The sequence below is a fragment of the Beta vulgaris genome, chromosome 1 (assembly GCF_026745355.1).
Source record: "Beta vulgaris subsp. vulgaris cultivar EL10 chromosome 1, EL10.2, whole genome shotgun sequence".
NCBI classification, from domain to species: domain Eukaryota; kingdom Viridiplantae; phylum Streptophyta; class Magnoliopsida; order Caryophyllales; family Amaranthaceae; genus Beta; species Beta vulgaris.
The window spans coordinates 11,080,479-11,106,555 of NC_079202.1; the positions used below are offsets into that span (position 1 = coordinate 11,080,479).

The 26,077-nt window shown below is 36.6% G+C and overlaps 1 protein-coding gene across 6 annotated transcripts in view; it reads right to left on the reverse strand.

Moving 5' to 3' along the window:
• LOC104883873 (uncharacterized) overlaps positions 1 to 24,720 on the reverse strand; it is a 34,247-nt gene extending 9,527 nt beyond the window's left edge. For 2 of the 6 annotated variants that reach the window (XM_057392389.1, XM_057392388.1), the window contains exons 1-21: positions 24,341 to 24,720; positions 23,896 to 24,008; positions 23,144 to 23,270; positions 20,679 to 20,777; positions 20,524 to 20,592; positions 20,192 to 20,326; positions 20,014 to 20,082; positions 16,268 to 16,323; positions 15,798 to 15,957; positions 10,178 to 10,342; positions 9,141 to 9,225; positions 8,816 to 9,049; positions 8,608 to 8,711; positions 8,467 to 8,509; positions 7,138 to 7,295; positions 3,271 to 3,381; positions 1,957 to 2,025; positions 1,725 to 1,868; positions 1,080 to 1,154; positions 816 to 992; positions 631 to 716 (exon numbers count right to left, since the gene is read on the reverse strand). In XM_057392389.1, the coding sequence (XP_057248372.1) occupies positions 631 to 716; positions 816 to 992; positions 1,080 to 1,154; positions 1,725 to 1,868; positions 1,957 to 2,025; positions 3,271 to 3,381; positions 7,138 to 7,295; positions 8,467 to 8,509; positions 8,608 to 8,711; positions 8,816 to 9,049; positions 9,141 to 9,225; positions 10,178 to 10,342; positions 15,798 to 15,957; positions 16,268 to 16,323; positions 20,014 to 20,082; positions 20,192 to 20,326; positions 20,524 to 20,592; positions 20,679 to 20,777; positions 23,144 to 23,270; positions 23,896 to 24,008; positions 24,341 to 24,487 (2,426 nt within the window). In that variant the 5' untranslated portion in view covers positions 24,488 to 24,720. The remainder of the gene's footprint in view (positions 1 to 630; positions 717 to 815; positions 993 to 1,079; positions 1,155 to 1,724; positions 1,869 to 1,956; positions 2,026 to 3,270; positions 3,382 to 7,137; positions 7,296 to 8,466; positions 8,510 to 8,607; positions 8,712 to 8,815; positions 9,050 to 9,140; positions 9,226 to 10,177; positions 10,343 to 15,797; positions 15,958 to 16,267; positions 16,324 to 20,013; positions 20,083 to 20,191; positions 20,327 to 20,523; positions 20,593 to 20,678; positions 20,778 to 23,143; positions 23,271 to 23,895; positions 24,009 to 24,340) is intronic. The other 4 variants (XM_048646303.2, XM_048646308.2, XM_048646307.2 and 1 more) reach the window with 4 other exon arrangements.
• Positions 24,721 to 26,077: the final 1,357 nt, after the last annotated feature.

Here is a 26,077-nt window from a genome sequence, read left to right on the forward strand (position 1 = left end):
AGACCTGACTTAAGGTCCAATTCGGTAAAGGTCATGGACCCATATGATTTTACAAGTAACTCTTCCATAGATTTTTAATAGATTACAAATGAGCAAATGCTCAGAAACCAAAGCTTTCGATTGTCTTAAATCTCTCCCAAGAAAATGAGATCACACATTCTGAATGTCTTCTCTCTCTACCACCCCCCCCCCCCCTCATTTCATTCTGATAATAAGCTTTAGCCAACAAACTCTGTCGCTTCACATATATATCCTAAACTGTGAGAGGAATTCGATTCCACTATTAACTCTGATGAAAGCGTCTAGCACAACCGAGCAGGTGGCTTTGGTGAAATCATCACAAGACTCCAGTTTTGTACTACTGAAATCAACTCTCTGATTTACAGATCTGTCAGTAAGACAGGCAAGAAGAAGCAAAAACAAGTAAACAATCAACCTTCACTACTCCAAGATTTAGTTAAGCCAGATTATCAGGCAACTACTTTCCCAATCCATTAGCATGTAATAAGAATACACTAGTTGATAAGTTATACCAAAATACGTTTGTGTGGAGTGCATGCAGGTTAATCCAAGTAAATGAGTGAAATCATATATACTGACAGTGTAATTTGGAAACATGGTACAGCTTACCCAAGGTTAAGAAGCCCAATCACAGTGCTGATACTGATATCAAAATCAACTTTAGGTTGGATGATAAAATTTCCTTCTCGTATTGGCTGAAACATTTGGAACAGAGAAAGCAGCAAATTACAGGCCCAAAAGATGAACTTATTACATTAACTAGTAGCAGTTGTATAGAAAACTGGACATCAAACCTCTCGTATCAGCAACGCAAATCTTCCCTCACATATTCTAACACGTATACAATCACCTTCAGTTAAGTAGCCATTGGAAGGTATACCAGGAAGCCTAAGATAGATGTCAATAAAATTCTGTACAGAGCTGCAGACCTTAATAGATTCTAGAATCTCCAATATATCTTGATAATCCACCTGTTGTCAAGGGAACATATAGTCTGTCAGGAAAAAAAAAAACAAAGCAAGTATACATTAATTTAAGGGAGTAATATACGCACGCACTTGTTTGTTACTTTTCAAGACAAATAACGAGCTTTCAGGGGATAAAACAGGATCAAAGTCATTTCGAATTTTGAGCTGCATCATAAACATAAGCTTGGTTAGAGACAAAGAGTGATCAGATCTTATGTTTCTGTCACCAACTTCTATTATAATTGTCAGATCAACATATGCTAGTAATGATATCAGTAATATTCTGGTCAAGTAACATCTAGTTAAATTCATTCTTAACACCAACTTGACACGTGACAAGTTCTAAGTAAAGGAGCTTCTTTATTGACGATTGTAACTTTGTGCACAGATCTACAGCTTTTCGTTCACAATGCCTGCTGGGGGAAAAAAGATAATGGTCTCATCCAAAACAATAGATAATAAAGGATCTAGAACCATTTATTAGGTTTTATTTAAAACAGTTAATTATGGCTCTCTCCCAATTTTTCATATAGAATCAGTTTTTGAGCAAGGCCAACCAAGCTTCGAACCATATATGTAATGAACAAAGGAGCACGGGCTCAGTGAGCCTGAGCCTAGCAAAGGGCACCTAAGCAAAGCTTTGGCTCATTTGGGCTTATTCACACCCATTTTACAGATAAAAACTAAGTTATTGACAAAAGAAATTCAATTGATACAGAAAACAAGAATACTAACATGTGCATGAACAAGATGCGGTTCAATATGCTGCTGGAACATGGGAAATACTGCCATCATAACTTCGATTTGAGACATAATACAACCAACTCTGTTCTTGTCTCTTTGGACTCTAGAAATTAGGTGAGAATGGACGCCTCCCACCTGTCATTCATCCAATCACACAACATATTTAGAGTACCGTGTCCAACAAACATGGAATGTTCAAAGGAATATGGAGGATATTTCTTACAACAGCGATCCACAAATCCAGTGACAGTCTAATATCAGGATGCAGAGCATAAACCCCTTCAAAGATGACCTGTAAATCATATATATCATAAGTAATTACTATCTACTAAGCATAGAAGCAACTCCATGAAATTTCCATTATAAACAAAAGCCAGTTTCAGGTAAAAGATCCACATACACAGACCCGAGAAAGCTGATAATAAGAATTTAGCTAGATTATCCAACAAAGAGCAATAATAGCAAGGTAATACCATATGATTTCAACAAGTAATATTTTTTTTAGAAAGAAAATATATATTCAAAAGAAAAGAACAGATGCAACGTCGGGGAGCCAGATTCCACCATATTTTGAGGCAAAAGAAAATAAGTACTCCAAGTATAAAAGCTCATACAAGATCAGGTTGGGACACGTAAAAAAGCTCCAGGAACATGAGACAAGAGAGAACCTAGTATACCATACACCTTATGAAGCAACCTAAGAGGACACATAGCCACAGATAAATTCTATCATTCCTCTCCAATCAAAGCATCCACAGAAAGGCAAAAGGCAACCTGCTACAAAATCTTATGTCTCTCACACGGTTACACCTTCCAGAACTCATATACTGAATCGATAAATGACCCATAATACCAACCAAATACATTAACCTTAGCCAAAGAAATATAGCCACATGACCAAGCAAAAATAAAAGGCTTTGTCTCTCCTTGCTAGCAAAACATATAGTACACACATGAGGGAATCATAAACAAAAGGTTCCATCATTAATTTCTAGAGCCTCAGATTTGAGAAATTGTGAAAAAATCTTTTTACATCTAAAAGAACAATTATCTCATAATACTATTTCAACTAGAAACTCCCACTGATCGAATATTTCAAGAACCAACCAAATAATTCTCACCAATAGTCAAAATCAAATATGTATAGTAATCCTCTTCATTAGCTCAAAGAAACCAACCGCCGGGTAACAACAAATTACCAATAATAGTTGCAAAACGGAAACATAAGTCAAACTCATAAAGGAACATCATAGTTGCAGGAAAGTTGCATAGACCTAATACAGAATCTATTTTTTGCTTATATTAGATTGTCCAGATCAGTATCCTCCCACTGTCAGTGTCATAGAAAGATACTACCAGTAGGAAGGGTGTAATAAAACAGTGGTCAGTGGCACATCATTTCTTAAATTCCGCAAGAAACAGACAAAAAGTAAGAAATTCTCGTCAATGCTCCTATGTCCTAAATTTAAATTCACAAGACAGTAAACCATTATCAGAATCAGTTACAGGAAAAAAAATAAAGATTGGGCCATCTTACCACTCCACAGTCTTCAGAAACTTCCAAGTCCCTAAAACCACTCCGGAAACCACTCTCCAAATCGAATATGGGTATTTTAGTTCTCCTGCTCTTCCTGATGTCATTAATATTCTGCAACAATAAAAAAGAAGTTTGAAAACAAGAATCATATAATCGTGCTCATTCCTACATAAATTATTTTTAAATTCCTGTTAAAATATATAATACCGAAGTCCTTAGCGCTCCTTTTGTAAATGGGTGACATACCCTTGGTGTCTTTCTAATACCTAAATCAAACCTTATCCATAATTTTGTTAAGGTTTTAAAAGAGCTTCAAACCTAGTTATGTTGGTGGTAGTTCTGACAATATAACTTCTGCTTATCATAGGCTTAACGACTGTACAAGAAAATTCCCTTGTGAAGCAATGAATGAAATCACAGGCACCTAAACTACAGATTATTGTATGTTCATGACCCATTTCCCATCCCACACAACAATTAGTAACTACCCCTCTTACATATATTCAAAACAATCTATTTTGTTGACCCATTCTGGCGTTGCATAGTAGCAAACTCTTCTCAGATAAACTCCTCGAAATCTGAAGGATTTTTCTACTTCTAAAGAGCCCTCAATTGTGTTAACATTCTACTCCCTCCGTCCCTAAAAGATTGCTCTATTTTCCTCTTTCATATGTCCCTAAAAGATATATCCAATTCCTTTTCAGGTAATTTGGTCCCCACAAGTTCTCTACTTTTTCTCCTTCCTAAGTTAATTGGACTCGGGTATGAGTGTACACAAAAATACATTACTACTTACCCATTCAATACAACTCTAAAAAAACTAAACAGAAGTAATTGGGGAAAACTTTTAGTGGACAGAGGGATGTACAATGCTGCAAACATTCAACAACAGTTCCTCAGGCGCAACTTCCACGTCTAAGTCCTGGTACAGTTGTAGAGGAGGAGTTGAATACACTGACTGCTTCCCTATGGATCCTTTTTCTACTTCTTATGATATGAAGGCCACTTCCACGGTTCCACCCAATGTGGCCAACCTCAAAAGGGCCGTGGAACCTAACTGCCAGCTCCTCCAAAGGCCAATTAGCCAAAGACTGTCAACGACAAGGCTGAAGCATGAGATACACCTTATCCCCCACAACAAAATTATTCTTCCCTGCATAGTTTATCCTCCATGTGCTTTTTTATTGTCAGGCCTTCAACAGATGAACCATAAAATCATCCAAAATGGGATCTCACTCTTGTAGTTTTCCCTCTTACTTGAAACATGCCTGAGGTGCCTGAGGTGTTGTATCAATATTCATTGCATGGATGCCAATATACCAATGAGTAGGACTTGACATTGATAAAGCGCCTTAAATATATCTTAATTCACTTGTTCACCACCTCAGAATTCGGATTGGCCATCGTTTGAGGGTGGTAAGTCGTGCTTCTCCTTAGCATGGTGCATTAGAAAAGTTCTGTCCAAAATAAGCTCAGGAACACTTTGTCTATGTCAAACAATGGAGGAGAGGTGAACAAAGAGTTTGAAATTGACCAACTAAGAATTAGAAGATTGGCGAGATACCAGACAAAAATAAGTTATAATGGATTGACAATTCCATACTATGCAAAAAAACAACTCTAAGTCGTTAATTTTCAACATGACCTAACTACAAATCATGAGATCTTTTATTTTCTCCCCTACAGACTAATTAGACTCCTTTAACCTCTTTTTCTGCCCTTTTATCCTCATTTTCTCTTATTGTGCTTATTTTGTAGCTGGAGTAGGCTTTCCTAGCTTATTTTAGTAGTAGGCGGCTTTAAAAAGATGTCCAAGGAGGAGTTGCCCCTCTGCTCGGAGGAGCACCGCATGGTACCTCATATAATCCCTTCCCCCATAACTATGAAATTATCAGCATTACAAGGAATTCATTTCATTAAGTATACAAAGTTAGAAGATAATTTACTAGCCACTTCACATAAAATTTTAAAATGGAGTAGGTAATTGGCTGTTTGGGAACATGTAATGGCTATGTTACTCCAACACGCCTAGGTTTCGCTTGTCGGCACAACACAACGACCGACACGCTTGAGAACAAGTATTCAGTTGTCTAGGGTGAAAAGGAAAAACCTAGATCTAAAATTTGGAAAAGAAATTGTCAAAACTATAATAAATTACCATATAAGAATTCAGAGCCACATGATAGCTCCATCGAGTGGCCAATACTGTTCCCCAACAGCCAAAGCTCACTTGTTTTTTATGGCCATTACTAAATGAGAGAAAGGGAAGAAGCGGAAAGAGTATACATGGTTGGCATTTAAATACTAAGTCAAACTTTATCAGTCTTTTTGACTTTTTGACATTTCCTTTCCCATTTTCCGTTAGTATTTAGATTCAGGCCATTCACTTGTTGACTTTTCATTTCACTGGTTGACAATTGGTTCAAACTTCCAACTCATTTTATTTTAGTCTTTTTCGTTTTTGGTTTTACTTAGTAATACTATGTTCAAATATTGCATAAACTATATACTTCCTCTGTTCCTAAAAAAGTGTTACATTCACTTTTTCACATAACTCAATGCATTTTTTCGATCATTAATATCTTTAATTACACACAAGTAAATATTAAAAAAGTTGATATTTTGAAAGTACACATTGAAACAACTCCAACAAGATCCCATTTGACTATGTTTTTCTTTATATAAAAGCGAGAAAATAGAGTCAAAGTTAGTTAATGAATAGTGTCAAGTTACCCAACGTAACACTTATTACAGAACGAGAAAAGTATATTTTGCTAACTTGTACTGTATGATTTTGAATCCCTTTGAATTCATATAAAAAATAAGGATTTTTTGTCCATAACTACCTTACTTACGCTCTTTTTTGCAAGAAACTACCTTATTTACAAAATGTTGTACAAAACTACCTTTCCTACATTATTGTCTGTTGACCACTACCTAAAACCTTTTTCCGACGTTGATTGTAGTTTTCTGGTGAGTAAAACTCATTTGCAGGTCACATGACTTGTTATTTTCCTTATTTTATTCCCCCTCCTATTTATCCCTCCCTTTTCTAACTAACACTCTCTCTCCTCCCCTCACTTCAATAAAATGTAATTCATTACTCCCTCACCCAACCATCAATTGCCTCATTAACTCCCTCCCTCTCATCTCTATTAATTCAGTCATTTGCCACAATTCAAACTCCCAAATAGATTCAATCTTCTCTTCATCATCTCTTGAGCAACTGAAATTGAACAACAAAATGTTGTAACATTAAACCATATCAAAACAACGTATTTTTCAAGGCAATAGTACATTATCCTACATTGATTCAACAACGGGCCTATTTTTCAAGGTAGCTAGTGGAATACATTATCCAACATTGTTCAACTTGATTGCCTATTTTTCAAGGCACCAGTACGTAGATGACGAAGAGAAGACTGAACCTTTTGTGGGATTTTGTGGCGTGACCTGCACATGGGTTTTAATCACCGGAGAACTATAATCGATGTCGGAAAAAAAAATTAGGTAATGGTCAACAAACAATAATGTAACAAAGGTAGTTTTGTACAACATTTTGTAAATAAGGTAGTTTCTTGCAAAAAAGAGCGTAAATAAGCTAGTTATGGACAAAAAATAATAAAAGAAGTACACAAGAAATTCTCAATACGAGTCGTATCTATTTCTACAAAATTGATCCAGACACTCATTTGACCGTATCCCCATATCAACTAACTTTTTGAAGGTAAGTGTCCAATCCTCCAATCCTTACTCAGACACGACACCTTAATCTAGGTCTGAGCAACAAGGACAAAAGCATGGTTATAAATTGAAATGAGCCACCATCAAAGAAAATAATATCTAGTGAGTGTATGATTCTCTCACCTTTGAGAGCAAAGAAAGATCAAGTGAGCTGAAGTCATCATACTTGTAGTCCTTTACGTGCTCAGACTTGTAGTAGCTCTCAAGGGAAACAACCTCACAGCCAATTATATTGGACATTTTGTGAGCCAAACTTGTTTTGCCAGAGCCACTTGGACCACCTGCAGCACCATCAAGGAATAAGGACGAACTCATAGAAAATAGAACGTGGATAAGGAATTTTTATAACGGAACCCCAGAGCACCAGCTGGCATGATTATGCACATTAATAAGGCTATCGAATATTAAACTTGCACACATGACACAACATCCACTTCTAGAGACATGGTTCATGATGCAAAAAAGTGCAGAAGGCCTACAACAAGAGTGATACTACTTTGAATGGCCTGTCAACTTATTCACTTCAGGAAAGAAGAAAATAAATGATTTGCTTCCTGCATGAAATATATACCCAAATAGACTAAAAGGAAAAATGCTAAAGATTTGTGAAAAGAGAAAAACAGGAAGGATATAGCAGCACTGGACACACAAAATAAAAATATACTCTCTTTCCACATCATATAGAAACTAAATATGTCCAACAGTACTGTCGATGTTGATTCACTAGTAGATTAATCAACATATGATAGTGGCATTGATTTTCTAGACGCTTTTCCCTTAAGGCAAGAAATTCTACCACCCATGCCAAAACAGACCATAGGAGATGTCATTATACACATAGAAAAGAACACCAGGCAAGATACTGCAAATTAACAATAACTTCTACTCCAAAATTATTTAAGTCTATAATTTCTAGTTGTAAGCCTTTAAAATCAATCCTATACGGAATCAAGTTTCTTTCAAGACAGGACCGTTCTTTATATTCTGAGACCATTAAATTCTTTGATAATCCCAGAATTAGGATTTATTCCTGTTTATCAACAATAATCCACATCAAGTGGAAAGAAATGTATCTACATAACAAAAAAGGTTATGTTATTCTAAATACTGGTAAGGGTTTCATTAAAAACTATGAGTTCTGTATCCTGATATTAAGTATGACTTACCTGTAAAGTTTTTGACTATCCTAAAGAACAAACTCTGCCTTACATTAAGTAGTCAGAGCATCATTAACCTCTGGAATTAGAAACACTGCTTATTAACCTGGTATGGGAAAGAGTCTTAACCAATCATCACAGCAGCAACACTCCGATTGTTAAAAGTGGATCAGCCAGAAGGTTATTTAGGGTACAAGTAAAGCATGAAAATAGACAGATATAGAGAGGAAAGACAATAGAGGACAGGGTAAACGAAAGAAGTAGAAACAGGTGAAGCAATTAAATCTTATATTACCAATGCCAACTATGATTGGAAGACCTTTACTCTCTAGAAGAGCCTGAAATCACAACATAGAGGGAAAACCATTACTTGTTTGAGTCAAAAGGTAATTCATTTATAAAACAAGAGAAGCAAAACAAACCCTTCAGATCTGACCTGTATAGCTTGAACTGCAAGAAGCAACCCTCGATCAAAGTCATATGAATCAGGCATTGGAGCAAGCTGCATATTGTTCCTGAAAGAAGATGGATCTGCAGTTGCTTCATGAGAGAGCAATAAACATATAATAGAGATGAGCTAGTCCACCTAATGGAAGATAAAATTGCTTCATAAAGACATCCATTCCAAGGGAAACATGACAAACCTAAATCAGAAGCATTAGCACTTGAAGGAACTGTTGAGATGAAATGCCATGTTGCTAAGACAGGTTCCATCTTGGACTTGGTTGGTGACCGAGTCCAAGATTGAGACAGATCTTCAAGCTGATTAACAAAATTTGGAGTTATGCGAATAGGCCGTGGTGCAGAAATTGCCCTTTCCTGATTGCGTGCCATTGAGGTACTAGCTAAAGGTGGTGGTGTATTAAGGCGTGGCACTCCTGTTAAATTGCAAATTAAAATAGGACACATGCATGATCTTTGACAAAAAAAAAAAAAAATTCCTAGAAATATAAACAATATGATGCTAACCATTTTGTTCAAGTATTAGCTCCAAATATGATTTTATTATCCAAGGTCCACAAACACCCATTCTCAATGCTTCAGCCCCAACGGTCTAAAAAAAGGAAATCAGGCAAGATCGATTAGGTACTCCGGGTCTTCATTGTCTCAGCAGTTCTTCTGTTGATATACGAAACAATGAAATGCCACATATGCCATAGCTAAGCTATATGCATATAGATGTCAGGTCACTTCGCCTTACTTTACTAAACTGGAATTAGTTTTACTAATTCAAATAGAATTTTAGTTGTAGAACTCAATGATACTGAATATAACTTATCTCTAGTGTAAATTCTCTTACGCTGATTGAAATTAAAAGTAACTGGTTTTGGATGATTAAAACTGACTGAAACAGATTAAATCTAATTAAATCTGATTGAAACTGATTGTTGCTAATTAGAAGTGACAAACTGATTCAAACTGATTTTTGGCAATTAAAACTGAATTTTTTGAAATACTATTTGTTAACTTTGAAGTGAACAGGGCCTATATGGTCACAATGACCTGGCGTAAAAAACACTTCAGTAAGGCTCTGTTCTTTTGGACTGAATTAATGAAAATTCAGTTCAGCTCAATTCAAACAAATTCAGTTCACTTCAATTGAGTTACTTTTCTCTCACAGTTTTAAAACAGCTCAATTCACTTTAGTTCAGTTCAGACGAATTAAGTTCAAAATTAAGTTCAGTTTAGCTCAGTCAAGTTCAGTCCAAAAGAACATAGCCTAAGTCCGTTAATTATTCCCATCTTATCAAGTCATTCTTATATTTTTGTAGGAGATGAGAAAACTTTAAACATAATAATTTCAGGAATCAGCAACTTCTTCTCCGCAAGAATTTCCTGATAATATGTACAAATTTTTTTTAGAGGTATGAGTTCCTTCATCCAAAGACCATCAAGCATATCCAAGCCACAATGAGGTGCCTGGAGGCCATGTATAATCAAGAAAGATATAATGCTGAAATGAAATTATAATATTGTAAATGTCTAGATGAGAAGGCATTGCCTACCTTTCGATTACTACCTCTCACCACCATGAATGTTTCACCAAGAGAGTCTATTGTTTCAAAAGCCAGTGAAATTTCTCCAAAGTTGAAAGTGAGTGATTCCCTTTTGTAACTCACAACAACATTATAACCTAGTTGAAGCAAACCACCAAGTGTCATCTTCCCGACCTGCTCTCACATTAGAAAGGGGAAAAAGATTTTAGCACAATATTTCTACTTTTATTCCTGCAAACAAGATAGTGGTCTAATTTTATTTCTACAAACAATAGTCACATGCTTGGGGACAATTGCTAAAAGTTAAGATTAGCTACTCCGAAGGCAGTTCACTTGGGGTCATGAGGTCATCTGGCACAATAAGTGGTGACAGGATTACAATGAAAAGAATTCGACACCACTTTAGCATCCATATCATGTCATTAAATTAATGGCCATAAGGAAGCATGAATAAGTATTTGCTTGAGATTATTAACACATAAAATCTATTATGGACTTAACTAGCATTTCCTATAGATATCAGCCCAACAAGGCCCAAATGTTATTTATAAAATTGGCCTAACGTTCAAAGACTCAACCTTAATTACAACACTCTAGGTACATTCCGAACATTATCAATTCAAAGTACTAGGATGGCTATTACATGTTTGTGTTTATAAAAAAAATAAAAATAAAAATCTCAGATGAAATTCATGAATCAATGCATGCTATTCGGAGCCTCAACTTATCACTATGAAGTATCGCTAAAAAATACTCAAAAGACTGAAAGTCATTTAAGCTCATGGTTCGATAATACGATTTTGGTCATGGTCGCGGATACGGTTGCAGTTTCGTAGGAACGAAAAGGATACCTTCAACACATACAACATCACGCTTTGTCATACTATTATTTGCACTGTGTATTAAGAAATTAACTAATATATCAATTGTTTTCCTCCCCTTAAAACCACCATAGATCTGGTCACTGTTCTTTTCTTGCCTTTTTTATATCTTTCTATGTTGATTTATGTCATTGTTAGAGAGAGGTGTAGGGACTAACGGGAATCTCTAAAAAAAAGTTCTGAAAAGTACCGTCATGAAATTGGAAACCCAGGCAAACTGGAAACCCCTGCAAGGATTTAGAAGATGAGGTGGTTTAAGGTACTACTCACACAAAAGTTATTTATTGGTGGATATCTAAATAGACATGTGGGGGTAATTCAACTAGAATTGTGTAGAGATAAAGAAGGCAGTCAGGCAGAGATGCCTAAGTAAGGTAGATATTGATTCGACTTATTCGCCAAGATTTTGGAAACAAAAACATAGCAAGATGGAAGAAAACATACCTTGTACCAATTCACAAGAACAAAGGCCATGCTTATAAGTTATAATGTCTAAATTGATTAAGATTTTTTCAACCATAACATGAAATTGCGGGAGAGAGCTATAGAGCATTAATTGAATAAATGTACAAGCATATAAGAGAACCATTCTAGGTTTATGCTGGGACGATTCACCATAGGAGTCATGCATCTTATGAGATAACTGATGGGATAATACATGGTGAAGAGGACAATTCTATACATGACTTTCATCGACCTAAAAAAGGGTAAAGGAACACATGTCAATATATGCAAGTGGTATGTATCAATAGGTGAAACACATGTCAAGATATATAACGGGGAAGAATTTTCTTATTACAACTGGCTACATAAGGAATTTGCATCAAATCTTCTTCCCCTTAGTAGAGGTAATAGATACTTACTTGCCTATCAAGGATGAGACACTATGGTGTATGTTGTTTTAGTGAAGGAAACTAGAGATGGAGCTAATATTGAACCGGAGCGATACAGGAAAAAGTCAAGAGTTCGAGGCTTAAGCTAAGTCAGAGTTTTATTGAGTACATGAATTGGAATTTTAATAATAAGAGGAAGCCAAGCAAGAATTATATATAGGGGTAAGATCATATGAGAATGCTCCCTACATGAGGAAGGAAAATGAATCTCAACCACACGATTGGATTAGAGTTACAACACTTTTTCATTAGAGTTATACCCCTAAAAAACTTGAGCCCAAAAAACATTATTTTTTGAATTTTTTTTTCAGATATTCTATATATATATATATATATATATATATATATATATATATATTATATGTAGAAGTGAGTTAATATGAGAATGCATACTTACATGAGAAATAAGAATGAATTTTATGCGCTATAATCTTATGAATAAGCGATGTAAGTCTAATGAAAAAGTGATGTAATTCCAAACAAAAGAATATTAAAAAAAAAAAAAAAAAATTGGGTCAAAATTTTTTAGGGGGGTATAACTCTAATGAGCAAGTGTTGTAACTCTAATCCAATCGTGTGGTTGAGATTCATTCTCATTTCTCATGTATGGAGCAGTCTCATGTGATCTTGCCCCTATATATATATATATATATATATATATATATATATATATATTATATATATATAATATATATATATATATATATATATTATATATATTAATTATATATATACTTCCTCCGTTTCATTTTACTCGCTACACTTCTCAATTTTTGGAGAAGAGAGAGGTAGAGAGTAAAAAGAAAAGGGACCCATGTGAGAGGAGAGAGATAGAGAGAGTTTATTGCCCAAAAAGGAAGTGTAGCAAGTAATGTGAAACTTGTCACAATGGAAAGGGTAGCGAGTATTATGAAACAGAGGAAGTATATATATATATATACCTCCTCCGGTTTTTTTTAGATGTTACACTTTCCTTAAATTGCATGTTTCTAAATAGATATTACACTTTTTTTATTTCCTAAATTGGAAAGGTTTATGCCGTAAAATTACCCACTTACCCTTACTTATAAGGGTTAATCAAAATTAAACTAAATTTAACCTTATCATATACTAATCTAAATTAATTAAACCTCCTCCCTTCTCTTCCACCACCCTCCCCACCACTCAGCTGCCCCATCCCTTCCCACCTCGCAGCCTCCTTACCCACCACCACAGAAGCCCAGCGAACTCCCACCACCACCCCACCACCCACCCAAAATTGCCACCCACCCACCCGAAAATCCCACCCAGCCACCCAAAACCCCACCCACCACACCGAAAACCCGACCCCCCCCGAAAACCTTCCCCACCACCCCCACCCACCGAAAACCACGCAAATTTCTTCGCGCAAAACCACATGTTCTCCATTTTCGGCGGTAGAGGTGGGGTTTTCGAGGCTGGGGTGGAATTTGGCGGCGGTAGAGGTGGGGTTTCGCGAGGCTGGGGTGGATTTTCGGCGCGTGGTTGGGGTTTTCGGGTGGGTGGGTGGGGATTTCGGCAGTGGGGTGGGGTTTCCGGGTGGGTGGGTAGGGATTTCGGCGGGTGGGGTGGGCTTTTCGGTGGCTGGGTGGGGTTTTCTGGTGGGTGGGTGGGGATTTCGGCGGGTGGGGTGGGCTTTTCGGTGGCTGGGTGGGGTTTTCGGGTGGGTGGGTGGGGATTTCGGCGGGTGGGGTGGGATTTTCGGTGGCGGGGTGGGATTTTCGGGTGGGTGGGGTGGCGTTTTGGGTGGATGGGTGGGTGGTTCGAATTTCGGGTGGGTGGTGGGGTGGTGGTGGGAGTTCTCTAGGCTGCTGGGATGGTGGTGGGGAACCAAGTTGGGGTCCTCTTTTCTCTCTCCTCCCTTCCCTTAAACCCCATGTTAATCCTCTCCTAATCACTTTTTCAATTTTTGCCTAGGGAACTACAATTTTCAAAAGTGTAACATCTAAAAAAAACAGAGGAAGTATATATATATATAGAAGTGAGTTCATATGAGAATGTATACTTATATGAGAAATGAGAATGAATTTTATACGCTATAACTCTAATGAACAAGTGATGTAACTCAAATGAAAAAAGTGATATAACTCAAAAAAAACAAAAATTAGAAAAAGAATTTCGAAAAAAAGTTTTTTTTTTTTTTTTTGGGCTTGAATTTTTTCCAGGGGTATAACTCTAATGAACAAGTGTTGTAACTCTAATCAAATCGTGTGGTTGAGATTCATTCTCATTTGATCCTGCCCCTATATATATATATATATATATATATATATTCGATGATAAGCAATTGAGCATGATCGAGTGTTTTAGGTACCTTGAATGACGTTCTGTGAAGATTTGCTTCCCGACATTTAAATTTTCTTTTAGCAATTTGGTGGTGCACTTAGAAAGAAAGGAAAATAATGTGAAGGTTTACGTTCCATTTCTCAAGTCTTTTGTATAGCTGAAGTCAAGTTTCGTATAGTCAAGTTTTAGTGTGAATGAGAAACTTGTCTTTATCTACTTTTGTAGATGAATCACTCCAGATAGCTTAAGGGTTTGAGTCTTTTAGTCCTTAGTCCTCTTTTTGTACATGAGTGACACCCAATTGGTGTCATTATGGTGGAATAACGTCGTCCAAACAAAGTAAAACAAAAAAAAAAGGCGTACAAATCCTAGTAGAAGACGACACTTATATGTAAACAAGCCGAGAAAAAGAGAGACAAAATGGCTAAAGGAAGCCATGAAAGCAGTTTCCAGATCTCAAGGTATAGATATAGGAGCTTATACAAGTGATAATTGACCCCAACCTATGTGATCCTTATAAAACCCACTCTAGGTAATAAATATTATCTATAACAGGTGGTGGTTGTCATGTGGTGCCCCACCATTGACTTAATTGTTTTTTTGCCAATACATACCTTAGCATGTATCTCGCTTTTTGCTAATTACTCAAATCCTTTTATTATTTATCAAATACACCATATGAATTAAAGTCCTCCATCAAAAAGATAAATAAAAAAAAATATATGAAAAAATCATCCGTTACGCGAGCCAGAAGAGGGGGTTACACCTATATACAATGGCCTTTTCAAGACTTTTTCACAGTTCATAATCTTAATCTCTATTCTAGGCAGAAAAGGGACTTCCAGAGACCAGAAGTAACACAGTAGCAATCTTCCCCAACATTATCAAGTTTCCACCAATCGATGAGAGCATGAAACAGTACTCATTATCTTCACTTGTTCTTTTATTATGTGGAACAAATTCTATGCCTGACAGTGAGGGGGAGACAAAGATATTAATAAAAGAGAATCACGGAGTCCGAAAACAATATATCCACCTCTCAACCAAATTTAATTATATTCTCGTGACTTCAAGTTGTCTTAAGTAAATAGGAGGAAAAAGAATCTTCCATTCTGACTTTTTCTGTATCAAGATAACTTTGCACATCCTAATACGGGCTTTTCGACTGACACAACAATTATAAAAAGGCAGTTGTTTTCGATATTCTCTATATCACCTAAAATTTTAATTTAGCCACATTGACATCTTAAAATCATATCAATTTCCTGGTTAATAATTGGAAACATGAAGTATGACCACACAATTTACACGTGAAGTTAATAATACTCAAATGATATAGTAGATACTGGAAGCAGGAGATATGCAGACCTTCAAGATCAGAACATTAGTTTTGAATAGGGCTATGGATTTATGCTTACAGAAGTTGCTAACATTTAAGCACATAGAACATAGACCACAAAATGCTAGAAGACCTTGAATTACTCTCAACTTGCATATAAATTTTATATTGCTATGCTTGATAAGTTCACCATTACGAGGCGGATATCTTACCTCAAATTCTGCCTTAGGCCGGATGATAAAATGTTTGTCGACAATTCTCTGATCACCCAGTGACAGATAATAACGAATTCCAGATTGACGCACTTTAATCCAATCATTTATACGAGCTTCTTCATTTGCTGATGGTGGCCGAAGGTACATCTCAATAAAACTAGAAGAGACAAACCCAGACACAAATTCAATCATGGTTATATGTGTACTGTGACTCAGATATTTTAAGTCATGGCACATGCTATCAAACGAGTGCGATATAAGGTCAATCTGAGAGGCCCTTAATGGCCATCAGATATAGAGATAAAAACCTATAAGGTCAATCTGAGAGGCCCTTAAAAAAGAGAGCTTACTTGGGACTCCCCATGACCCCAGCTGAAATATTTTAAACCTTGGGTTGTTTCACACTTTCACAGTATTATAAATTTGAAAAGCATAATAACAACTAATCAGCTCCCATCTGGACTTACTTGTCTGTTTGCGCCTCCTGTCCACTTTCCGTGTAATCAGAATGTCCATTTGGTGACTGTATATGGAGCACATATATAAAATTAAGCATCATGTAAGGCTTAGTGCAAAAATAATAGTGAACATCAAATCAGAAGTTTCTACACTCTTAAATGTTCTGTCAGCAACCCCCAATGCATGCATGAGGTTAGTATTTAGGAGGGTACCAAGTCACTACCAACATAAGTCAAGATTGCGCTCATTGTGATACATATCAGAGCATGAAAACCCTCACTTACGAGCTTACTTGAAGAGCAAGTAAGGAAAGAAGGCAAAAAGGAGCTTACTTAGAAGGCAAGTTAGGTCAATCCACTTTTGGGCGTGCATTTTTTGGCAGCAAGTATGCTTAATATATGATGTTTGTTAAGTTAAAGAAGTTTCTTAATGTTAGGATAAAAGCTCCACACTCTTAGGGAAGTTTTAGTGTGAAAGCAAGTTATTTCTTGCTTTATTTTGGATGTTAAATATCTGAATCTTTAAGGCATGTTTTTTTTTTTTCTTTTTTTTTTTTTTTTTTAATGATTTTACTCTTCCGGTTCTCTCTCTAGTTTTCTAGAGAGAGTTTGTTCCCTCTAGGTTTTTCCTTGGGAGGGTTTCTTCCTAGCCTCCGCAGTTCGGGTTTTCACTTTTTTAAAGCTTTCTCCTTCCTTCTTTCTTCCTCTTCTTCTTCCTTCATCCTTTTCTTAGGGGCTACCACTGGTGTCTTAACCAGTGGTAAGCCCCGAAAAATCCTATTTATTTGCTTTCAATAAAAGTTCCCATCTTTTAGATGGTGATTTTTTCTAGTATGTTGATTGTGTTGGTTTTTGAAGAATTAGGGTTTCACAACTTCTGTAAAATTATGGAAGACTATTGGAGTACGTTCATCCTAAAATTTCCGCATCTGCAGATCGTATGCCGAACCAGAGCGAACTCACAGATTGCATTGCTTCAGATGAAGATTTTTATTAAGGCAAAATTAAGTCAAATCTGCGATGTTTACATTTCTAGGTGATATGTACTTCTATTAGAATTTTATGTTTTTCAGAAATGGCTTGTAAGTGCCGTTTGGCGAAATATTAATGAAATCCCTTTTCTTTCCGTCAAAAAAAAAAAAAGGCATGTTTTTTTTTCTGATTTTTAGGAAAGTGTTTAATTTACTTGGAGTAAGGTTTTAATTGGTTTGCTTTAAGAAAGTTTTGCTATTCTCCTAAGCTTCTAATTCCTATTGAAAGATCCCTTACTTCAGGAATAAAATTGAAGATTGTATGGGTTAAAAATTGGGTTATTGCTTCTTCTTTTTTTCTTGGACAAACTATTTCCAGAAATTTCATTTTGTTGGACGAGCGAAGTCTTTCATAAGAACCTTAGATTAAACGAGTGAAGTTTAGTTCTAGTTACGTTATTTTATTAGTGAGTGAAGCTGACCAAATCATCCTAAAAGTCCTCCTAATTCAAACCCTTGCTGAGTGAAGCCTAGGTAATAGAGTTAAAACCCTTAGGGAATCAAAAGTGAGTGAAACTTGTGAGGAACTAAGTTAGAATCCCTTCACGGCTTCATATCATATTGTCATAACAAAAACAGAAGATTTATAACAGGCACATCTTCCTATCAAAATAAACACATCAGATGATCAGAATAAGCAGAAAAGGTATCAAGATGAAAATTTTATCAGCTGGCTTCAAAGAACACACGAGATCAAAAGGCAATACTATCATGAACAAGATTTTATGCATCACAGAAACCAAGTTAAAGGAATAAAAAAGAGTCTCTGTCAAGTCCCACATGTAATTTGAATAGTGAGGCCATGAAACCAGTCCTAACCTGGTGCTCCAGCAAGTCCTGACCCTCCGTATCTTTATTCATTCCCAAAACCACCTGTCTGCAGAAAGATGCTAAGCTATCCATCAAAGAACCTTTCGTCCACGTCAATTCTAAGAGCCTATATGTATATCCTCCACAATGTCCAGGCAAAGCTCAATGTGCTTTCAACAAAATATAAAGCCTACCCAGGGTAATTCAACATAACCTACCATGCAAAAGTGATTGCTACGAATCTTCAAACAATGCTGGAACATAAGAGGAACTGAAAAACCAAGTCTGTATCGCTCCCCCACCCTTTGGATTCACAGCTATAACAATAACCTGCATTCCGTGGTCCAGAAACTAATCTGTGAGACATAGACAAGCCAAATGCAGTCATGAAATACCTGTACATCTTTTTAGGTCTTATCCTCCCTCTTTTTAAGTTTTTCTCTCACTATCACCTTGCCACCCATCCTGTAGCATTCGGTTATCCCGAAACCCCGTAGAGCATATTCTCTCTTCTACCCATACCTTACATGTGTACCTTTGAATTGGCAGCAGAAGCATCATTGATCACCTATAAGAATTTTCCATTTAAGTAAAAATTTCCGTGCTCCTCCATTTCCCTGACCTGGATTTTTTCACAATGTCCAAAGTCTCCATCTATCTCTCCACTGCCATGCATGACCAACCAACATAAGCATTCTTTCGTCAATTACAGAGATCAAATCTATGCCTTCAATTGCTTATCATTCTCATTGTTACTATACTTACATTCTAAGTACACAGATTTTGTTTATTCTATCCGAAAGAGCTTCTTCACTAAATTTCTCTCCAAAAATCCAGCATGCCTTCGGATATCCCAATTAACAAAGAATGCATTATCAGCGTACCATAAAGTTGCATCACTTGAGACGTGTATTGCTCCATACATCATCAAAAACTACTCTTCTTAACTCATCCATAACTACATTAAAAAAATCCTTAGAATTTAACATTATGCAAGTTTTTTGCTTTGCATTATAAAGGACTACATCAGATACCTAATTACCTTTAATCTTTTCTTTTTATGACAAATATTATTTCTCTTACTATGAATAAGCAATCCCCATCCATGCGTATTCTATCAAGAACCTTAAACTATGATTTATCTCGATGGACTGATACATTCATATTGGATTCCATTGATCATAAGCAATGTAAAATTAATTAACTAAGTTACACAACACAGAGACACTCTTTACTATTTATTACTCTGGAAAAAAAATTGGCAGGCTTCTCTTTCATACTGATTTTTACATGCACAGTCTACCCTATATCCTTGATATTCAAATTCAAAAGCACCCACACATATACATCTGCATTTGGTTATTATGCGCTTCCGAACTAACACACTTTGAGTAGGGGAAGCTGGCAATTCAAGGACTCCTTCACTTCTAGAGGATTCCAAACATATTGGAAGCAAGCTAGGTGGGGAACTTGATCTTCTTTACATGCTGTTCTTTCCACTTAAGAATTTGAATGCTTGGAGAGCATCGGATCAAAGTACTTGCAGAAATCTACCAAAGGAGATTGCAAGTCTTCCTGCCAAAATCTCCACTATAGCAGGAATATTGATAAGTATATGGCGAGAACAGAAAAGGCATTTGGCATACAGCTTTAATGTATCTCTAAGGTTTCCTCTTTTAGTAATATTTAATATTACTAACATAAAGAAAGTTCAGGAAAATCCAATGTCCTAGAATAATAGTATCATCTATATAGGTTCAACTTCGGCACAAACATAACAAATACGCTTCAATGAGGAAGTTTGTTCATATTTTCACAAGCAACTTGATTTAACAAATAACAACTTCAGTCAGAAAATATTCACCAAATATAAGATCTAACATAATAACACAAATGTTCCCATAATGAACAAACCTCGCTTTTACATTTCAGCTTGTAGATTGCCTCCCTAAAGGATGAGACGAAACTATTGTTGATTCTAATCTGCAGAAAGCATCCCATACAATAAAAATTATATAAAAAAAAAAAATGTGGCAACACTTACATTTCAGGGGAGAGCCAACTTAAAGAGAAAATCAGCAAATGAATTCACCTGTGCATGATGAAGGTCTGGCTCGATGTGCTTTCTAAACAATGGAAATATGCTGTCAATGAGATTATCCAAGGAACAAGAATCTCCAATGTCATATCGAACCTTAGACAGAAGACTGAAATGAACACCACCAACCTGCTTCCAGATCAAACTTTAGACAAGGTCCCAGTATGATGCTAAGTGATACATAATACATTACACAACTGTTGCAACAACCAAAACAAAAGTGAAGTAAACTTATCCTTGAAAAAGATGTGATCTCGAGGGAAAACATAAGACATTCTCGAGGGAAAACATAACATAAGCACCATGTGAAGCGCAGACTAATTTACCACTGCAACCCGAATGTCCAGCAATGATCGCAATTTTGCATGCAAGGCATATGTACCATCAACAATCACCTACAAACACAAGACATACAATGGTGAACATGAAATGATGAATTTTTCAAGATGAGCAGGTAAAATAATAGATAAATAAAACTCACCACTCCAGATAACGTTCCCCTTATGATTGTTGAGCCAACACGTCGTTTTTCTTGGAAATCAAACACTGGTACTGCAGTGTCTTTACCTTTCATCAAGTCCTATTTCAAAAGAAAAGTGTAATTCAGCATTGCTTTACATGCTTAGCATTAACAATTGTCTGCTTCAGCAAACGAAATTTCCAATAATTTTAAGCAGGAAAACGAGTTTTCAAGAGATCCAAAGTGGTTACAGCTGAATGAACAGCATTAATAGGTTTTTCTCCTAAGAAGCAAAGCTAATGCCAATTTGAAGAACCAAAGAGCATATCATTCACAAAACTAATTTACAAATTAGATAAACCTGTAGTTAATATTTCATTTGTCGAGATTTGTTTAGCCATTTTAATCATTCCCTTAACCCCTTTGTTTCCCCCATTTTCGGAAAAGGTAAAGGGAAAGAACATTTAGACCACCTTGACCAATCACCACCACCTCAACCACTCAACCTGACCACCCAAACCACTAGCACCACCACTCCCACCACATAAACCACTCAACCACCCCATCCCAACCCACATAAACCACCCAACCACCATGACCTCCCCAAACCCACCACTTCAACCATCCAAAACTACCGCACCCAACCCAGCCACCTAAGGAGATGTAGAATTTCAACTCAGTCTACCCAACTGACAATACTGCGGTATTTCGTAATGATATTATTGAAAACTTTAAGCATCTTCTAGGCATACTTCAATATTTTCTTATGCTCATGAAGAAAATCAAACTTACCTTTGCAAGGCTTGATCATATTAAATGAAGACAGTGAATGTAATACTAGAGTTGGATTGTGAGAGAGAGAGAGAGAGTGTTATGGTGGTGGAGGTGAGATGGTTCATAATTAGGAGAAGTATGGTAGTGGTGATGCTCTTCTAGTGGTGGATTACGGTGGAAATGGTGAGAGAGACAATAAATTTTGGGAGGAGGGGTTTGTATTCCTTTCCCTTTTTAACCAAACACTAAAGCAAGTTGAGGGGTTCTAAATTATTTAAGGGGCTTTTGGTTTATAAAGGGGAAAGGGAAAGGGTTTAAGAAAGAGAAAGATGGAGGATGGAAAGCCAAACCCTTTGATTTCCTAGGTTGTTTGTTCCAAAATATCTAAGGGAAACCCTAACATTTCAGCACCACAACCTTTCCTCTATAACCACCATCGCCACTACATTTACTCTTTCAATTTAAATCACCTTGGCACCGCCCCCTTACCCTCTTCCTCTGCCGCGGCCACTGCCCCCCTTCCCTCTTCCTCTGCCACCGCCTAAGTAACGAGATAAGATGTGCAGTTTTCTCTCTTAAAACTCATAAAAGTGAAAGGAAAACAATATATAGCATTTTTCGAAGTACTAACTTTAGGATTTGGCTTAATTTTGTTGATGCAACATCTGCACCTTGTTGGAAATCAACCTTAGCAAATGGCAGAAGTGTTTCTTTCGGGATTGGAGATGGAATGGCGATGCTCCACCTTTTGTATTCCAAAACGTAACACCAAATTCAAAGCATGAGCTTGCTAAGAGAATTTTGCACTTAGTTTACTAGGTGTTTTTTTTTTTTGTGGCATGTGGGTGGTTCTTTGGCTCTCTCTCCCTTAGGTCTACTTGGTGGGTAATGTGAGTTTCCGAAGCGGAGGTTAGGCAATGTTGTTGGGTTAGGGCGGTGTTGGTGGTCATGGTGGAGGGGGCAACGAAGATTGGTATTGGTGGTTGCGTCAAGTGGTGGTGGATTGGTCAAGGGTAAGGGTAAGTGAAACCTTGAGGTAAGGTGGAGAATGGATGTGGAGGAGTTTGGGGATGCGATAGGGTAAAGAGAATTATTGAATTGACCAAACAAACTTCAAGTAAGTTGATTCCCTTAACCTTTGAGGATTTTCTCAAAACCTCAAACAAAATGCCCCCTTATTATTTTTAGGGGATGTTTTTAATTAATTTCGTGTCTCTTTCTTGTTTCATTTCCTTTTCCAAATGGTGAACCAAACACCCCCTTATTGTAATTCCCAATATAATTTGAAAGTGACAGAATATCCAAGGTAACCTTGTAACAAAGTTAATGGACAGAGGGAGATTATGGCGATTCATATCCATGTCAAACCATACTTTATTAATGAAGTTACATTTCTAATATATATAAGGTGCTTTTGGAAGATGATTTGACACTTCAGAGTTAGTTAGAATTTCTCAATAAGGGTGCATTCTCTTCACCTTGAAAACAAAAAATATCAAGTCTAATCATGTGAAATTATAAGGTAAAATCACATCTGATCAAATCCAATCAAGCCTAATAAGTTCGATACCGAGGTGAAGAAAGTGCACCCTTAGTCAAAGGTAGTGGAAAATTGTCCTAATTTCAGTATCTCTTATATCTTTCCGAAAAATAAAAGTATATGTGCACAATCAAGCTTTAACCAAGCAAACAACAATAAACTAGAAGCAGACCTCCATATTACTAACTAATGCTTCAAAGTCTATGGAATCCAAATCATTTGATTCTTCAGCTCCCTTCCGATAGTTTTCCATCAATATGACTGTACATCCAATTACAGATGTAACCTTTTCCGCCAAGCTTCATAATACATCAGATTAAAACACATTAATATCTATTAAGTGAGCAAGAATCATGAGAAGCAAAACTTTATAAAATGCCATGGATTGTAAATCAATCATCTTATGTCCCCTACAACCTAATCATTCATTCCATATCCCCACAAACCTAACCATTCATCCCATATCACCAAAAGCGTAACCAATCAAGGATTTATATTCCATGAAATGATGATCATGATTGAAGTCAAGACTCATGTGAGCACACTCTCATGGTAATAGATAATTCCTCCGTTTTTTAATACTTAGCAACATTTTCCAATTTAGGAAGTTCTCTATTATTTATAACATTGACATTTTTGGTAATATATTCTCTCTCCAAGCACATGGGACCATCGGGGTCCTTTTTTATCTCTCTTCTCTCCTTAGCCCTTGTATACATTTCAAGGTTACGAATACTAGAACACAAAGGAAACACACATATACATATATATAATATATAGTGATGAAGATAAACAAATTTCAACTTTGATTCCCATTTTAGTGACTTCCAAATTTCAACTTTAATTTCCAAAACAAAGCCACAATTTGGAGAATACAAACAAAAAAAGGGGCATCCACCAACATAGTGATGCAGATAAACATACCTAGTTTTGCCTGAACCACTCGGACCGCCAATTCCAACAGTCACAAGACCCTCCTTGGCTGCTCGAAGTTCTTGAATTGACTTGATTAGCAAATAACATCCATGATCGAAAGACTGCAATGGTTCCCACACCAACAACCATCAACCATCAAACTTACTACAAAGGTAACTAATTTGTAAAATTCCCAAGAGGAAAAAGCAGAAATCCAAATGAAATAACCAGGAGAAAACAATTCATATTATTCTGAAGCTGTAACACCCAGAATTCTAAAAATTCATTCAAAAATAACCCACATGCGCATAACATCGAAGAAAAACAATTCATTCCACCCAGAAATAATTTAATTCAAACAATTGCAAAAATGATCAGCATTTAAAGATATGATCAAAATAAGACAGAAAAATAAAAATAAAATGATCCAAAAACCAAAGAGAAAGAGGCGTACCACATGAAGAGGGAGAGATTGAAGAATTGAAGAAGAAGTAGAAGTAGAAGGTTGGTGGATATAATCTCTACCACCTTCTTGAAACACTCGTTGCAACACTTCATCATCCATTACTTTTGTGTTACTTGTTTCTCTCTTCTCTCGCATCAAATTTAATACCCAATACAAGACAGTGACTAAGATTCTGCAAATGGGTCCGCGTCGAATTTAGCTATTTGCTTTTGTTAAAAACTTATAAATTGAAATTACCAAGTAGAGAGAGAGAGAGCGAGAGAGAGAGAGAGAGAGAGAGAGAGGGGTTTTTTCTTTGTTAAAACTGTAAAAAGTGGTGGTGGGGGTGTGTGTATGTGGTGTGGTGTTGTCCCACTAACAAAATCGGTTTCCGTTTAGTTATCGACGGTTTACGGCCAACGATGTTCAGGAGATTTCTAAGAGTGATGAGAATTGGGAAATGCTCATCTCCGATTTCAAATTGTCAACATCTTTTTGGTTTATACTAGTTGTTGCATCGCATGTGACACCTCTAAAATGGCGTACTTGCAATATTCGAATTAAGTTGGATTCAATTAGCACAATAATTGTAAATTAATTGTTCCAGGACAGTTAGTGCTTGCACTTGCTGTTTGGGGTGTATGGGGTAAAGCACAAAAGCAAGTTTTTTTTTTATATAAGGAAAGAAAAAAACTTAGGAGGACCCCTTAATCCGGAGGCCAACCTAAAACATCCTTACGGATGATAAGGGAAAAATCTACATCAAAAGAAGGATAAGAAATGATCATAGAAGAGCAGAAATGACCCTTGCTTGCCATAAAATTTGCCGCACGATTTGCCTCCCTGAAAATATGCACTATCCGAGCAGAGGAGCAACGATCAAGATCCCGAGCTACATCACCAATGATATTCGCAATTTCCCACGGAATATGCCAAGACTTCTTAATAGAGTTTATAACAGCCAAATTGTCACCTTCTATGATAACCACCCCTATGCCAAATGCAGCCCTCACACCTTCCCTAAGACCCAGGCCTCGCCTGAAGAATGGAAACAGAACATCCAAGAGTCATTGCACCCACAAGAATAGCCTCCCCACGATCATCTCGAACCACAAAACCGCACGACGCTTGACCATCCTTCAGCTTAGAGCCATCAAAGTTGAGCTTGTGAAATCCCGGAGGGGGGAGGGACCAGGAGATAGCATCACCTTGACGACACCGCTTAGGCTGACGGGGGGAAGACCCAGCTAGGGATGGAAGAAAAAGAGGGAGAGAGGACTCCACCCTCAACCAATTAAGAGAAAAAGTACTAATAGCAGCTGCTGCAGTGAGAGCCGAGGAAGCAGCTTCCCGAAACACCACTTGATTACGAAAAACCAAATAAACCACCAACCAAGGGTGAATAGATTAAAATCATCAGATGGGAGAGAGGAGAAAAGATGATTAATGATCTTAGAGAAAGGCTGATGAAGAAGAGAAGACACATCAGGAAATGTAGACCACTTATAATCCTGATGAAGAATTTCAAAAGTGTCCATAGCAAAAGAAAGCACAAAAGCAAGTTGTACATATACAATTTATTTATACTCCTATACTATGTGACAGACAATATACATGTCAGTGGTTGTTTAAAGTGTAATTTAAAGATTAAATTTAACAATTATAAAGAGTACTCTAAACTGGAACTTACTAACTTGTAGTTATTTCACATGTCTCTAAAGTGTTTTTGAAATAGAGCTTAGACTA